Here is a 17,774-nt window from a genome sequence, read left to right as displayed (position 1 = left end):
AGAAAAAAGTCTCTTCAATAAATGATACTAGGAAAATTGGATTATCATGTGCAGAAGACTAAAACTAGACCCCTATCTCTCACCATGTATAAAAATCAAATCAAATGGATTAAAGACTTAACTCTAAGATCTCAAACTATGAAACTACCAGAAGAAAACATTGGGGAAACTCTCCAGGACACTGGACTGGGCAAAGATTTCTTGATTAATACCTCACAAGCACAGGCAGCCACAGCATAAATGAACAAATGAGATCACATCAAGTTAAAAAACGTTTTGCAAAGCAAGACAAACAAAAACAAAACCAATAAACAGAATGGGAGAAAATATGTGCAAACTACCTGTCTGACAAGGGATTAATATAACAACTAGAATACATAAGGAGCTCAAGCTTATATATCCACAGGGATAAATCTAAAAATCCAATTTAAAAAATGGGTAAAAGATTTGAATAGACGTTTCTCAAAAGAAGACATACAAACGGCAAACAGCCATATTCGAAGGTGCCCAACATCACTGATCAGAGAAATGCAAATCAAAACTACAATGAAATATCATCTCAACCCAGTTAAAATGACTTTTATCAAACAGGCAATATCAAATGCTGAAGAAGACATGGGGAAAAGGGAACCGTTGTACACTGTTGGAGATAATGGAAATTAGTACAACCACTATGAAGAACAGTTTGGAGGTTCCTCAGAAAACTAAAAATGGAGCATGATCCAGCAATCCCACTGCTAGGTATATACCCAAAAGAAAGGCAATCAGAATATCAAAGAAATATCTGCACTGCACTCCCATGTTTATTGCAGCACTATTCACAGTAGCCAAGATTTGGAAGCAACCTGTGTCCATCAACAGACGAGTGGGTAAAGAAAATGTGGTTCACAGGAGGTGGAGGCTGCAGTGAGCCGAGATTGTGCCACTGTACACTATACTCCAGCCTGGAAGTCAGAGTGAGACTCTGACTCAAAAAAAAAAAAAAAAAAAAAAAAAAAAAGAATATGTGGTTCCCATAGACAATGGAGTATTATTCATCCACAAAAAGGAATGAGATCCTGTCATTTGCAACAATATGGATAGAAATGGAAATCATGATGTTAAGTAAATAGCCAGGCACAGAAAAATATCACATTTTCTCACTTATTTGTAGAGCTAAAAATTAAAACATTGAAATCACGGAGATAGAGAGTAGAAACATGGTTACCTAAGGCTGGGAAGGATAGTAGTGGGGCAGGGAGAAAGTGAGGATGGTTAATAGATTTTTAAAAATAGAAAGAATGGGCCAGGCACTGTGACTCATGCCTGTAATCCCAGCACTTTGGGAGGCTGAGGCAGGCAGATCACCTGAGGTTGGGAGTTCACAACCAGCATGACCAACATGGAGAAACCCTATCTGTACTAAAAATACAAAATCAGCTGAACATGGTGGTGCATGCCTATAATCCCAGCTACTCGGGAGGCTAAGGCAGCAGAATTGCTTGAACCTGGAAGGCAAAGGTTGCAGTGAGCCGAGATCGCTCCATTACACCCCAGCCTGGGTGGGCAACAAGAGCGAAACTCCATCTCAAAAAAAAAAATACAGTAAGAATGAATAAGACCTAGTATTTGACAGTACATCAGGGTGACTATAGTCAAAAATAATGTAATTGTACATTTAAAAATAATCCTGTAGCCATAAAAAAGAACAAGATCATGTCTTTTGCGGGAACGAAAATGGGAACCATTGATGGAGCCAGAGGCTATTATCTTCCACAAACTAATGCAGGAACAGAAAACCAAATACCGCATGTTCTCACTTATAAGTGAGAGCTAAATGATGAGAACTTCTGAACACAAAGAAGGAAACAACAGATACTGCGGTCTACTTAAGGGTGGAAGGGTGGGAGGAGGGAGAGGAGTAGAAAAGGTAACTATTGGATACTGGGCTTAATTCCTTGGTGATAAAATAATCTGTACAACAAACCCCCATGACATGAGTTTACCTATGTAATAAACCTTCACATGTACCCTGGAACCTAACATAAAATTTGGAAAACAAAAAGAAAAACGAGAAAATAAAAATAACTAAAAGATTATAATTGGATTGCTTATTACACAAAGAATAAATGCTCAAGCGGATGGGTACCCCATTTACAATGATGTGATTATTATGCACTTGCACACCTGTATCAAAGTATCTCATTTATCCCATAAATATATGTATCTACTATGTACCCACAAAAAATAAAAATGAAATTTTAAAAAAAGCCAAGATAGGCCAAAAGCTTGGCCTCTTCAGCCAGTTAGGCAAGTGGAGAATGTAATGGAAAAATTCTTGAAGGAAATTAAAAGTGCTAATCAATGAACACACAAATGATAAGAAAGCAAAACAGCCTTATTGCTGAGAAAGTGTGAGTGGTGTAGATAAAAGACCAAACCAGTCACAACATTTGCGTAAGCCAAAGCAAGGCCCTAACTCTCTTCAATTCTATGAAAGGTGAGAGAGTTGAAGAAGTTATAGAAGAAAAGCTGGAATCTAGCAGAGATCAGTTAATGAAGTCTAAGAAAAAAACTGTTTACACACATAGAAGTACAAGATGAAGCAGCAAGTGCTGACGGAAAAGCTGTAGCAAGTTATCCAGAAGATACGCTAAGATCACTGATGAAGGTGGCTACTCTAAACAGATTTTCAATGTAGACAAAACAGCCTTCTACTGCAAGAAGATGCCATCGAGGACTTTCAAAGCAAGAGAGAAATCAATGCCTGCTTCAAAGGACAGGCTGACTCTCTTCTTAGGGGCTAATGTAACTGGTGACTTTAAGTTGAAGCCAATGCTCATGGACCATTCTGAAAATCCTAGGGCCCTTAAGAATAATTCTAAATCTACTCTACCTGTGCTCAATAAAGCCTGGATGACAGGATATCTGTTTACAGCACGGTTAAATGAATATTTTAAGACTATTGATGAGTCCCACTGCTCAGGAAAAAAAAAAAAAAAAAGATTCCTTTCAAAGCAATACTGCTTATTAACGATGCACCTAGTTACTAAAGAGCTCTGATGGAGATGTACAAAAAGATGAATGTTGTTTTCATGCCTGCCAACACAACATTCATTCTGCAGCCTGTGGATGAAGAAGCAATTTTGGCTTTCAAGTCTTTTTTTTTTTTTTTTTTTTTTTGAGACAGGGTCTGGCTCTGCTGCCCAGACTGGAGTGCAGTGGCGTAATCATGGCTCACTACAACCTCTGCCTCTCAGACTCAAGCAATCCTCCCACCTCAGCCTCCCAAGTAGCTGGGAATACAGTTGTGTGCCACCACACCTGGCTAATTATATATATATATATATATATATATATATATATAGTAGAGACAACGTTTTGCTGTGTTGCCCAGACTGGTCTTGAACTCCTGGACTCAAGCAATTCACCCACATCAGCCTCCCAAAGTGTGAGGATTACAGGCATGAGCCACTGCGCCCAGCCTCAACTCTTATTACTAAAGAAATACATTTCGTAAGGCTATAGCTGCCACAGATCGTTGATTCTTCTACTGGTTCTGGGCAATGTAAGTTTATATACATTGTTTTTTATATAGGCAGAAGTGAGTATGAACATAAAGAGAAGGGAAACAAGACCCAAATAAAAATGTAACAAATGAAAAATACAATTTCTAAAATGAAAAACACACAAGATAGAGCAATGGGACTGACAGCAGAGTATACACTGCAGAAGAAAAAAATTCAGTGAACTTGAAAATACAATAGCAAACTACTACAGAAAATGAAATACACAGAGAAAAAGACCAAAAAAAAAAAAAAAAAGGAAGGGAAGGAGAGAGTGAGAGCATCTAAATGAGCTATGGGACATGGACACTATCAAGCAACATATATTTAGGCATCTCAGAAGAAAGGTGGGTGGGGGCAAAACAAAAAGACAGAAGAAGAAACAAAGGCTAAACTTTTCCTAAAGTTTACAGAAAACTATAAATGCAAATGCAAAGATACATTAGGCCTAACAAACCCGAAAGAGAAGGAATATGAAAAAAAAAAAAAAAAGAAAGCATATCATAATCAAATTGAGGAATATCAGAGATAGAAAAATTCTTAAAAGCACTCAAAAGAAAAAAAATTCACTGCCAATGGACTAGTATTAATACAATAAGAAATGTTAAAAGAATCTTCTTCAGGCAGAAGAAAAATGATACCACATGGAAATTTGCAGTAGTAAAGAGAGCACTGGTAGTCCATGGTATGTAACCTAGCAACAGAGATTAGCAAAATATCCCCACTGGATACTCCTAATCAACCACTAATAAGAAGCAAAAAGCTGGGTGACGATGTACATGTTACTTTTGAACATATTTGGAAAACTAAAAAATTTAATAAGATTGGCTGGTTGCTCCTAATGTCATTAGACAAAGTGGAAAAAGAAAAGGATGAACTCAGAGATTTGAATTCCCACCTTAAGCACCAGATAAATGACTAAAAGCTTCTACCTTGAGGACCCTCATATCCTATAGTAGCAGGTTGCAACTGCTGAAAATCAAATACAGAATCTCATTCTATGACTGGCTGAACTACAACAAATTTGAACTCCCAGCCTCGCAAGGTCTACTGTTAAAGTGAGGGCAATGTTTGGGAAATAATGGGATCCTGAAAGTTGAAATAGGTATACATGGGAAGACCTTGATGAAGCTGGGGACACTGAGCTTCTAAACTCTGCTGAATTTTCTTTGCCAGTAGAAGAGGCCTCTCCACACCATCTGAAGGTGATCAATCCTGCATTGCCTAAGGAAATGGTAATTGCCTTCCCTGACGCAGTTGCCCTGCAAGACAATGATGATTCTCCTCAGGACCTAGCCTTACTACCCTTTTGCTTCTAGGCCTATAACTAAACTCAAGACTCAGCAGGCTCCTAAAAGTGAGTTACAAAGTGAGACCCATGAGGAGGCATAATATACTCCAAAAGAACTATTTGAGTTTTTAAATTTATACACATAGAAATCTGAGGAACAAGTATGGGAATGGACATTAAGAGTATAAGATAATGGTGGAAAGAACAAGGACTGATATATGATAAAGCTGGATCAGGATACATTTATATGGGCTCACTAAGCAGAGATGCTGTACTTAATGCTACAGCCCAGAGAATTAGAAAGGGGCTCTAATAGTTTGGTTGGTTGATTGGCTAAAACATGGACCAAAAGGCGGCCCACACTGAAGTGAGGGGGAAATGTCAGACCTGCTTTGGTTTAACGTAGAGGAAGGAAATCAAAGGCTCAGGGAGATGGGAATGTCAGAACAGGTTTGTCATTTAAAACCCGCTCATCTATACAGGAAGGGTCCAGAAAACACACTTGTCTCTTTTTAAAATTTATTTTTAATTTTAAAAAATTTTCATGGAGACAGCAGCTCCCTATGTTGCCCAGACTGGTCTCAAATTCCTGGGCTCAAGTGATCCTCCCATCTTGGCCTCCCAAAGTGCTAGGATTACACTCATGAGCCATTGTACCCTAGAGATGACATATTTTTCTCTTTTTTTTTGAGACAGAGTCTTGCTCCGTGGCCCAGGCTGGAGCGCAGTGGCACGATCTCAGCTCACTGCAAGCTCTGCCTCCCAGGTTCACATCATTCTCCTGCCTCAGCCTCCCGAGTAGCTGGGACTACAGGCGCCCGCCACCATGTCCGGCTAATTTTTTGTATTTTTAGTAGAGACAGGGTTTCACTGTGTTAGACAGGATGGTCTCGATCTCCTGACCTCATGATCCACCCGCCTCGGCCTCCCAAAGTGCGAGGATTACAGCCACAGATGACATATTTTTCACTGCAATTGTGAGAAATAAAATTGTGATGGGAGCCCCAGCATTCTTGAAGAACTCTGTGATTACTTTTTTGTAAGCCAGACCTTCCAGGGCGAACTGCGGTCACTGAACTGGGAAACCTAAATGCAATGGGAATAACTGAATCCTGGGGTGACAGGGACCAAGTGGCAGCACTCAATCACCAAAGCAAGGTGAGCGTAATTACCATAATGAACAGCAGAGTCAAAGTAGCAATCAGAGTAGTATGACTTGCACAAACCTATCCTGTTGGCTAGTTGATACAATGTTGCTAGAAGTGAAAAAAAGAAACCTACTACATTCTTAGTTGATCTATATAAGCAGAAAAGTGCTAGGTCAAGAGAATAAAAGTCCATCCTGAATCATGAAGACTAACAGCCCCTCAGTCACTCCCCAGACTTGAGCCAGTTTACAGACCCAGAATCCTTTGAATGCAGAAGATGATGGGTCCCCTTGAGAGGACTCCAATACACTACCAAAATTTTACACCATTAATGTTTCTCCCAGCCTTCCCCAAAGGGGCCTTTTACTGGGTAACTTATTCATTAGGTAAAAGAAAACAATCAGATCGTTCAGGGACTACTGCATATCGGCTCTGATCTGACACTAATTGCAAGAGACCCAAAATGTTACCATAGTCCAGAGTCAAAGTAGAGGTATGCAGAGGTCAGGCGATTAGTGGAGTTTTAGCTCAAGTCTGTCTTACTTTGGGTCCAGTGGGTCCCCAAGCCCATTCTGTGGTTAGCATAAGGTCAGCATGAAAATAAAGTTTCTTCTGAATATGGTGAAAGATATCACCCCTTGTCTTTGATACATGGAGCCACCATACTAGCGTGGAACTACTTAATTTGGGCTACTTACACACTTAAATTCTTGTGTATTTAGGCTACTATTTGGGGAGCCTCTTATGTGTAGTTGAATGTAACTACTTAATCATATACCAGTTAATCAATGATGATGCTCTAAAGGTCAAAAGCCATCACAAACTCCAACCACATTTCAAATCCATGGAGTTTAGTCCTCACATCCAGATCCATTGAATCTTATAATTCCTAGTATTGCCTGCACATACTAACTGCCTTAAATCTTGCAAATCGATTCTGTCCAAAGCTGCTTTCTACCTAAGTCATAAGACCAACTATTAACTCCAAAATCCTAGCCTTAAGTCTCTCTTATTTCCTTTTACAAGCTATTCTGCTTGCCTCTCTGTATTTCTGTAAAAGAATAATGGATTTAACTGTTCCTAAATTTCAGATAAAGTGCTTCCTAGAATTACAAAGGATGTGAAGATAAAAGCAATGATGGATTCCATAAAGTTCCATGCAAAATAATTACAATATCCCTTTTCATTATGTTAATACTTGAAAAAAAACTTTATTTACTGTAAAGAAAATAAGACCACATGAAAAAATAGTAGCTAAATATAAATCTAGTTTTCGGGTAAACAGTGATACTGGACTCTGGGTAATATTACTTTTTTTCTTTTGCTTTTACATCCCAGAGCAGTATATACCTTTCTGGAATTATTAATCTTTTGAACCTATATTCCCTTCTTTTGCTTTTATAGTCCTTTTAACAACCTTGCAATGAATTCCTCTATTAAAGTTCCTCTATTTGAAATTACTACATTGATTTGTTTTTCTGACTGGACTCAGAGCCCTTAAGATACAGAAACTTGTTTAATTGATAGCTGTACCTCATTTACCTTTAGAAACTTTCATTTTACCATTCAAGAAACAGCTTAATTTAAATCACATTTCCAGTTTTTTGGTTTTTTTTTTTTTTGAGACAGAGTCTCGCTCTGTCACCAGGCTGGAGTGCAGTGGCACAATCTCTGCTCACTGCAACATCCACCTCTCGGGTTCAAGCGATTCTCCTACCTCTGCCTCCTGAATAGCTGGGACTACAGGTGCACGCCACCATGCCCAGCTAATTTTTGTATTTTAGTAGAGATGGGGTTTCACCATGTTGGCCAGGATAGTCTCGATCTTTTGAACTCATGATCTGCCCCTGCCTCGGCCTCCCAAAGTGCTGGGATTACAGGCGTGAGCCACCACATCCAGCCTACATTTCCAGTTTAACTACAAATCCCGCCTTTAAGATTTCTAACCACCTGCTAGCTTCCACCAAATAGGCCTGATCCTTCTCTTCGCATAAGATGAAATGCTCCTGGTGTGAAGCTTAATCCCTTTTGCAACTGCAATCTCTGTCATTTCATTTTTTTTGAGACAGGGTCTCACTCTGTCACCCAGGCTGGAGCACAGTGGCGCAATCACAGCTCACTGTAACCTCAAACTCCTGGGCTCAGGAAATCCTCCCAAGTAGGCTAGGACTACAGGTATGTATGACCACACCCTGGCTTATTTTTGGTAGAGACAGAGTATCACTATTTTGAATAGGCTGGTCTTGAATTCCTGGCCTCAAGTGATCCTCCTGCTTCGGCCTCCCAAAGTGCTGGGATTATGGATGGGAGCCACCACGCCTAGCTCCTCTGTTGTTTCTTTTCTACAAGTCATGGCAAACGATTTGCTGGGCACAGTTTAGGAGATCTAGTCATCTATTTAATAAGGTGAAATTTGTAGATGGTCTAGACCCCTGGTCCCCAACCTTTATAGTACCAGAGACCAGTTTCATGGAAGACAATTTTCCCATGGGCTGAGATGGGAGGATGATTTTAAGGTGATTCAGGTGCATTACATTTATTGTGCACTTTATTTCTATTATTATTACATTGCAATATGTAATAATTATACAACTCATCATAATGTAGAATCAGTGGGAGCCCTGAGCTTCTTTTCCTGCAACTAGACAGTCCCATCTGGGGGTGATGGGAAAAGGTGACAGATCATCAGGCATTAGATTTTCATAAGGACCACACAACCTAGATCTCTCTCACACACAGTTCACAATAGGGTTCATGCTCCTATGAGAATCTAAGGCTGCCGCTGACCTGACAGGAGATGGAGCTCAAGCAGTAACACAAGTAATGGGAAGCAGCTGTAAATACTGATGAAGCTTCACTTGCTTGCTCACTCACTCACTCACTCATTCACTCACTCACTCACTGCTCACCTCCTGCTGTGCAGCCCAGTTCCTAACCAGAATCAGTCTTTGGCCTAGGGTTTGGGGAGCCCTGCTGTAGAATAATTTCTATCTTCTTCCAGATGTCACCTCTTTGTTGAAGTAGTGGCATTACCAGTAGATAAGACACAAAAGCAGAACAGGCCTCTTGAACCTGCCTGCATCCATAAACAGAAGAAATCTAAGATTACTCAGATCTCTGTTCTAGCTTCTTGGGCTATAACTAGACAGATGTTAGCTGGCCCAAGTCTGCTAGAAGAGTATTATGAGGAAGATAAAGTACAAAGTTCTTTATCTTTAGTACTCAGGTTGTACCTAGGTATTCCCACGTACAGTTTTCTTCCCCTCATCTGGTTTTATACTCAATAAAATTGAAGGTTTCATTCTCTTCTGTTCTCCATTATCTATTTTTCAATTGGTTGAAGTAGAAGAATAAGTAAGTGATTACACACCCTCACACTCCAACACCATGAAAACACTTTGTTGGTTTGTTTTAGTTACATAAGTCATATAAATAACTTCCCCACACCAAAAATGCCCCTTCAAATTTAAAAAGGTGAACAAAATTCTTAGTTAACCACAGCATCTCAGTGTTGAGTGGAACACTAGAGACCAAATTCAGTCTCTATATTACAGATGAGCAAACACACAGAAACAGAATAAAAGCTATAACATTTATTATAATAATATAACTACAGATAGTTTGAGTGAAAATAAAAGTACTTTTCAGCTGTTTATATCTTTTTGTACACTCAGTTCTTTTCATAATGTTATTATGTCTACCATATTATTTCAAGCCAATTTCATTGAACATTATTTCAAGGAACTCTTTGTGTGTTACAAGAAAGGTACAAGAGAAGTAGATACAACGGAAGGCTGAAGAAATCACCAAAGACTTGATAGAAAAGATAAAGCCTAATCCTTAAGGACTGAGTAAGTAAGAAGTAGAAATAAGACAAAAGCCTTCCAAGACAGGGGAATAACATGAGCAAAGGCATGGAGGCAGAACCTAAAGAGACAGATATGATATAAAATAGAGTATGGTGTAAAGAAAGTTTTGTCTAGAACAGAACTTTTTGAGTGATATTTTCTTTTTTTTTTTAGACAGAGTCTTGCTTTGTTGCCCAGGCTAGAGTGTAGTGGCATTATCTTGGCTCACTGCAAGCTCCGCCTCCCAGGTTCACGCCATTCTCCTGCCTTAGCCTCCCGAGTAGCTGGGACTACAGGCGCCCGCCACCATGCCCAGCTAATTTTTTGTATTTTTAGTAGAGACAGGGTTTCACCATGTTAGCCAGGATGGTCTCGATCTTCCAGCCTCCTGATCTGCCTGCCTCGGCCTCCCAAAGTGCTGGGATTACAAGCGTGAACCACCGCACCCGGCCAAGAGATACTTTCATAAATGCTTTCTGGGAAGAAATTAACATACCTGGTAAAAAGCATAATCCATTTTGGATAAATTTTAACAAGCTTAAGCAAACTCTTCTGGGAACTTATCTACGTACTCATCTGACAGTTGCAAAGTCTAAAGATCTTTAACAAGTTATTCTTTTCTTGTTTATCTAACCATTCTTGTTTTCCTATAAATGTCTCCACCAAGAAAGGAATCTTTGAATTGGCCTGGTTCATTTTAATCCCTGGCAGCAAGTCTGAAATAAAATTTCACATGTTCTCTAAGTTTCTAAAATGCTTTTTTTAAGCAATGAAAAGACGAATATAAACATATTCATCAAATCCTAAAAGAGGAGTATTGGGATCACAATTCTTTAGTATGAGGGAATGTAACCAGAATAAAACAATAATATACTTAACAGGTCCGGCTTTCTCTTGCAAAGTCCAAAAAATATTCTATACTCTTCTATTTGGCTCCAGACTCTTTTATTATGTTCATCAGGATAATGGGTAGAAAAAGGTCCAGATCAGGAAAATGGCAAGAAAGCCTAGGAACTTTTACATTTAAAAAAAAAAGAGAGAGAGAGAGAGAGAATTCTTTAGCCAGGTGCGGTGGTGTGCTCATGTAGTCCTAGCTACTAGGGAGGCTGAAGTGGCAGGATTGTCTGAGGCCAGGAGTTTGAGGCTACAGTAAGCTATGATTGTGCCACTGCACTCCAGCCTCGATGTCAGAGCAAGACTCCGCCTCTACAAATTAAATTAAATTAAATTAAAAAGAAAGAGAGGGACAGAGAGAGAATTCTAGTAAAAGAAAAAGAATAGATCCAGAAAACCCAAGGAGGAGAAAAAGAGCTAAGAACCAAGTGGTCTTGCTTTAGGATGTGTTTTGTTTAATAATAAATCAGACAATATTCTGATATACAGCAGCACTGTAGAAAATACAGAGAAGGGCAGATATGGGAAAAGAACAATTTAAGATGTTTTGCTGAGCATTAAGAATGTATTCTTAGGCTAGGCATGGTGGCTAATGCCTGTAATCCCAGCACTTTGAGAGGCTGAGGTGGGTGGATCACTTGAGGTCAAGAATTCAAGACCAGCCTGGCCAACATGGCGAAACCCTGTCTCTACTGAAAATACAAAAAGAAAAAATTAGCCAGGCATGTTGGTGCCAGCTTGTAATTCCAGCTACTCAGGAAGCTGTGCCAAGGGAATGGTTTGAACCCAGGAGGCGGAAGTTGCAGCGAGCTGAGATCGTACCATTGCACTCCAGCCTTGGTGACTGAGCAAAACTCTGTCTCAAAAATAAAAAATTAAAAATAAATAAAATAAAACAAACATAAATAAATAAGAAATGTATTCTTTGTTTTGTTTTGTTTTTGAGATGGAGTCTCACTCTGTCGTCCAGGCCGGAGGGCAGTGGCCCGATCTCGGCTCACTGAAACATCTGCCTGCTGGGTTCAGGCAATTATCCTGCCTCAGCCTCCCGAGCAGCTGGGACCACAGGCGTGCGCCACCATGCCTGGCTACTTTTTTGTATTTTTAGTAGAGACGGGGTTTCACAAGGCTGGTCAGGCTGATCTCGAACTCCTGACCTTGTGATCCACCCACCTCGGCCTCCCAGAGTGCTGGGATTACAGGCATGAGCCACCACACCCGGCCCAATAAATGTATTCTTAATAATAATAGTAGGCTCCCAGCTGGGTCAGCCCACTCCTCTCTTGGAGTATATGCTTACTTCCTTAATAAAACTTTTGCTTACCTAAGTAGTTACATAGTAAAAAAGGCAAAGACAAGCACATCTTAAATACATATTAAATGTCAAGAAAGGAAAAATAATTGCCCTATCATGTTAAAATGGAGGAGCAGAGAATTGAAATAGAAACAGACATGAAGAGCCAATACTTTATTATGTTTCATATACTAACTCACAGAGACCTCTAGAAAATATGCGTTAAGTCTTAGACAACAACAATATACTCTCTATTAAGGCCAGCAGTGCGTGCCTATAATGCTGGAAGGGGAGACTCAGGCAGGAGGATCACTTGAGTTTGAGAACAGCATGGACAACATAGCAAGACCCTGTCTCTAAACAAACAGAAAATCCAAGAAAAATATATTCTCCCCACATAGTTTTAGGATAGACAACAGGGATTAAATTTTGTAAAAATTAAATCCTTTGTGTATCTATCTCAGCATCTTTCTCGCTATCTTTTAAAATAGTGAACAAAATTAAATTTAACTTTAAAATATAAACAATTTTACTGATTATCACTAAAATACTTACGATGGGCGATCCTCAAGAATCAGGGCAGTGGTAGAAAGTGGCTCAAATTCAAAATTCTTGCGTCTTGAAGACTGAGGTGGTGGTTTACAAGTCCTCCCCGTTCGTGCTTCATATTCCTAGAGTAAATTAAAACATACCTTATGCAGAAACTGCTCCAACATAGTTTGTATTATTAAATCTGTATCATTAAGAGTATTATGCTATAATGAGAGATACATACAATTCAAAAAATAATTTGGTAAAAATATCAAACAGACAAAAAATAAATTTTTTGGGGAGGTGGAGGGGAGTTGGGAGAGTGGCTCATGCCTGTAATTCCAACACTTGGGAGGCCAAGGTGGCAGGATTACTTGAGCTCACGAGTTCAAGACCAGCCTGGGCAAGGGACAACCCTTCACCTCTACTAAAAACAAAACATAAAAAAAGTTTTGTTTTTTTTTTCCTGAAGCAACCTAAACTATAAATATATATTATATACAAAGTATCAAAATGTAAGAGAAGGAAAGACAGAAATACACTAGATTAATTAGGTAAAGTTTTAGGGAGACATTCTTGATTGCCTTCTATGATATCAGCTATCCAAGACCATCTTTGAATAATCTATAAGTAGATAAGCCTACTTATTAAACCTTCAGTTAGATCAGTGATTAAAACGAGACAAGTGATTAAAATGAGACAAGATATAGACAATGCCACTGTATTGTTCTGAAGATCCCTCTCAAGGGTGACATTCAACCTCTAATGAAATGATAGTTTTGGATTTCAATCTACTATTACAAATAGATCTACTTACTCTAAATTTATTTATTTATTTATTTTTATTATTTTTTTTTTTTGAGATGAAGTCTTGCTCTGTCGCCCAGGCTGGAGTGCAGTGGCTGGATCTCAGCTCACCGCAAGCTCCGCCTCCCGGGTTTACGCCATTCTCCTGCCTCAGCCTCCCGAATAGCTGGGACTACAGGCACCCACCACCTCGCCCGGCTAGTTTTTTTTTTTTTGTATTTTTTAGTAGAGATGGGGTTTCACTATGTTAGCCAGGACGGTCTTGATCTCCTGACCTTGTGATCTGCCCGTCTCGGCCTCCCAAAGTGCTGGGATTACAGGCTTGAGCCACCACGCCTGGCCCACAAATAGATCTACTTACTCTAAATTTAAACAACACTTTGCTAACACATCTTATTCAAAAATGTAGCCACAGACTGTCAAATATTTCACTAAAGAAACTTTCTATAGTATTCTTCTAATTCATCCAACCTGATAATCCTAAATTAATTTAATATAATATATGGTAAACACATTTAAATGTCTCCATTCAAGTATTCTTCCACAAATGTTCCCAAACTTCTGAAATTTATTTATAGAAATTTGCCAAAGATCAATACCAAATTTACCAGCTTGCAAGTTTCAGTACCCACATTTTTTCCTTTCTAAAATATCAAGCTAGCATCTGATCATCTCCAGGCACTAGTTATATTTTTCATTACATTCTCAAATATTACTGAATGATTTCATGAACTATGCAAGTCCACTGGTGGCAAGATAAGACCCTGATTTATATGAAGAAAATAAAATGCACTTAAAGTGGTCAGATATTTCACTTCTTAGTTGCTTAACTACAATTTCCTATAATTCTTTTAATACTATTGTTACATCCTTTCCAACTCAAAACCTATTTCTCCTTACTCAATCAGGCAATTGTAAAATGAGACCTGATAGTTCCATACCTCTTAAAAATTTGATAATCTTGTTTTTTTTTTTTTTTTTTTTTTTTTTTGAGATGGAGTTTCACTTTTGTTGCCCAGGCTGGAGTGCAGTGGCATGATCTCGGCTCATGAACCTCCACCCCCCGGGTTCAAGTGACTCTCACACCTCAGCCTCCCGAGTAGTTGGGATTACAGGCATGTGCCACCAAGCCTGGCTAATTTTTTTTTTTTTGTATTTTTAGTAGAGACAGGGTTTCTCCATGTTGGTTTCGAACTCCTGACCTTGTGATCCACCCACCTCAGCCTCCCAAAGTGCTAGGATTACAGGCATAAGCCACCACGCCCGGCCTTGATGATCTTTTTGAAGCTTAACCTTAATTGAGATATTACTTTCAAAAAACAACTTACGTTGTCTTACAAACTTCAGCTTACCTTGTGGTTTCAGCCACTGTTATAAAGTTTCATATTCATCTTTAGTTCTGCATCTTCCCTTCCATCTACTATATCTATGCTCTGCTTATCTGAGAGTTCCCTTGCATCACCACAATGGGTTTTTAGAAACTTCTCCTCCATCAAATTATTTAGGATTGTGTGCACTTATGTTTATTAACTGTCATCTCAAAGAACTATACAGCCATTCATAATCAAAAGCAATAATGTCACTCATTTCTTTTTCTCTTTTCTAATTTTCTTTCCTAATATCTAGAATATATATCTAATCATGCTCAATGTTTCTTTTCTTCATTACAAACTCCAATGTAATAAATTCCTTTTCTGCTGTTTTTCTTACTAAAAATTATAGAAAAATAATAAATTTGTTATAATTTAAATGGTGTTTCATTTTCCTACAAGGTAACCTGGTTTCACTACCTAACAGAATACCATGAATATTATCCAATAAAACATTTTTCCATGCAAACAAAGGCTATGCACATAGACAGCAAAATCAAACTTTTAAACCAATATATTAATAACAACTAACATTGACTGACACTATGTAACCATGCACTGTCAGTCCCCTCCCAGTGAAGAAAAACTGAGGCACAAAGATGTATACTCACTTGCTGAAGGTCATTACTAGCAGGCAGTTTGGCTCCAGAGCCTGCCTTTTAACAATCTATTATCTTGCTATATTAACAGGCAGTAAAGTAGCTATGTATGACATTAAATTTTTTTTTTTTTTTTTTTTGTAGAGATGGGATCTCCTTAGGTTGCCAAGGCTGTTCTTGAACTCCTGGGCTCAAGCAATCCTCCCGCCCTGTCTCCCAAAGTGTCAGGATTACGGGTATGGGCCACTGTGCCTGGCTGATGAAAATTTAAAAGAATGAGATTCATAAAATCATTCAGTGAAAGGCTCATTGGGGTAGATCAGACTGACAATGCCTGAATCCCCAATCCACTTAAATATCACAAAAGGAGATCCCCAGACAGTATATTTCTTATATGATACAATATAAAGTATATATTACCATTCTTGAAATACTCTTACCAAAAGAAAAATCAAAGTGCAATATAATTAAGCCAATAGAACTGTGTTCTCCAATATGGTGGCCAAAGTTAGTAATAACCAAATAAGCTAATACATATTTGAATATGCATAAAATTATTAAGGAAGTATTAAGAGGTTCTCCTCTAGACAGTGAGATTAGAAATGAAGGGCTTTTGGTTTACCTTATGAAACCAGTGTTGATTGGCTTTGTAAACAACAAAAAATAAAGTATATTTTACGAGAGATCACTCATGGCCATGGTGGATGACTGATAAAGATGATCTTACTAAAGAGGTGGGATCAGAACTGGAGCAAAAATGATGGGTACTGATAGGCAGAAAGAATTAAAAGAACAGGTCAGTGGGAGCAAGCAAAGGCATGGATCAGGGAAACACATTAATCTCACTTAATAGGAAAAATGATGAGAAATAAGATTAGAAAGGGGTGGGTTAAATTACAGGGCCTTTCACTGGCTAAAATATTTGGACTTAATCATGAACAAAATGGAAAACCATTGAAAGTTTGGATAAAGCCAAGTTTGATGAAAGCTGTCCTTTATAAAACATTAACTAAGTATACATTGAATATATAAAGCAACTCAAAATGAAGCAGCTAGAATATAACTTATGTATGTAAGAGAGGAATGAGCTTTTTTTTTTTTTTTTTTTTTTTTTTTTGGAGATATACAGTCTCACTCTATTGCCCAGGCTGGAGTGCAACGGCACAATCTCAGCTCTCTGCAACCTCCACCTCCAGGGTTCAAGCCATTCTCCTGCCTCAGCCTCCCAAGTAGCTGAGATTACAGGCATGTGCCACCATGCCTGGCTAATTTTTGTATTTTTTGCAGAGACAGGGTTTCACCATGTTGGCCAGGCTGGCCTCAAACTCCTAACCTCAGATGATCCACCCACCTCGGCCTCCCAAAGTGCTGGGACTACAGGTGTGAGCACCACGCCCGACCTAGGAATGAGTTTTGTACAGAATCATCACTCAAACATCATTCACATAAGAAGTTGTATTCTAGCACTTTCCACATAGATCCTTGTCATAAAAGTGCTGTAAAATTCTAGAGAGTAATAATAATAAGCTTTAAAACATTGTATGAGCTCATCTTTATCAGAAAATAGCACAGATTTCCATATCAAAATAACTTAAATATTTGCTGAATAAATTAAACATACCACCTTTTTTTTTTGAGACAGAGTTTCGCTCTGTCGCCCAGGCTGGAGTGCAGTGGCCGGATCTCAGCTCACTGCAAGCTCCACCCCCTGGGGTTCACACCATTCTCCTGCCTCAGCCTCCCGAGTAGCTGGGACTACAGGTGCCCGCCACCTCGCCCGGCTATTTTTTTTTTCTTTTTTGTATTTTTTAGTAGAGAAGGGGTTTCACCATGTTAGCCAGGATGGTCTCGATCTCCTGACCTCATGATCCGCCCGTCTCGGCCTCCCGAAGTGCTGGGATTATAGGCTTGAGCCACTGCACCCGGCCAAACCTGCCATCTTAATGCAATCAGAATTACAAATTATATAGCAGTACTCCTGGATAAAAAAATAAAAAGTAAAAAAAAAAAAAATTACAAATTGTATTAGAAATAATACAGCTGGGCATGGAGGTTCACGCCTATAATCCCAGCACCTTGGGAGGCCGAGACGGGCAGATCACTTGAGCCTAGGAATTCAAGACCAGCCTGGGCAACATGCTGAAATCCTGTCTCTACAAAAAATACAAAATTAGCCAAGTGTGGTGGCATGCGCCTCTAGTCCTCAGCTACTTGGGAGGCTGAGGTGGGAGATCACTTGAGCCAGGTTGTGGAGGCTGCAGTGGGTCATAATCATTCCACTGCACTCCAGCCTGGGTGACAGAGTAAGACCTTCTCTCAAAAATATAACAAAAAATAACAATTATCAAATATTAACACTAGTACTTTCAAAATTCATCACAAGATTATATGCTATTTATTAAGATGTTTTTGATTATATGTAACAGAAAACCCAACTCAAACAGGTT

The 17,774-nt window shown here is 39.0% G+C and overlaps 1 protein-coding gene across 5 annotated transcripts in view; it reads right to left on the bottom strand.

Moving 5' to 3' along the window:
• TBC1D12 (TBC1 domain family member 12) overlaps positions 1-17,774 on the bottom strand; it is a 146,574-nt gene that overhangs the window by 56,174 nt on the left and 72,626 nt on the right. For 4 of the 5 annotated variants that reach the window (XM_050802784.1, XM_050802785.1, XM_050802786.1 and 1 more), the window contains one exon: positions 12,576-12,691. In XM_050802784.1, coding sequence (XP_050658741.1) covers positions 12,576-12,691 — 116 coding nt within the window. Of the gene's footprint in view, positions 1-12,575; positions 12,692-15,339; positions 17,117-17,774 lie in introns of those variants that run through there. The other variant, XM_050802788.1, reaches the window with a different exon arrangement.

This window comes from Macaca thibetana, chromosome 9 (genome assembly GCF_024542745.1).
Source record: "Macaca thibetana thibetana isolate TM-01 chromosome 9, ASM2454274v1, whole genome shotgun sequence".
Lineage (NCBI taxonomy): Eukaryota > Metazoa > Chordata > Mammalia > Primates > Cercopithecidae > Macaca > Macaca thibetana.
The sequence above is the reverse complement of the archived record's forward strand: the minus strand, read 5'-3'. Positions and strand labels throughout refer to the sequence as shown.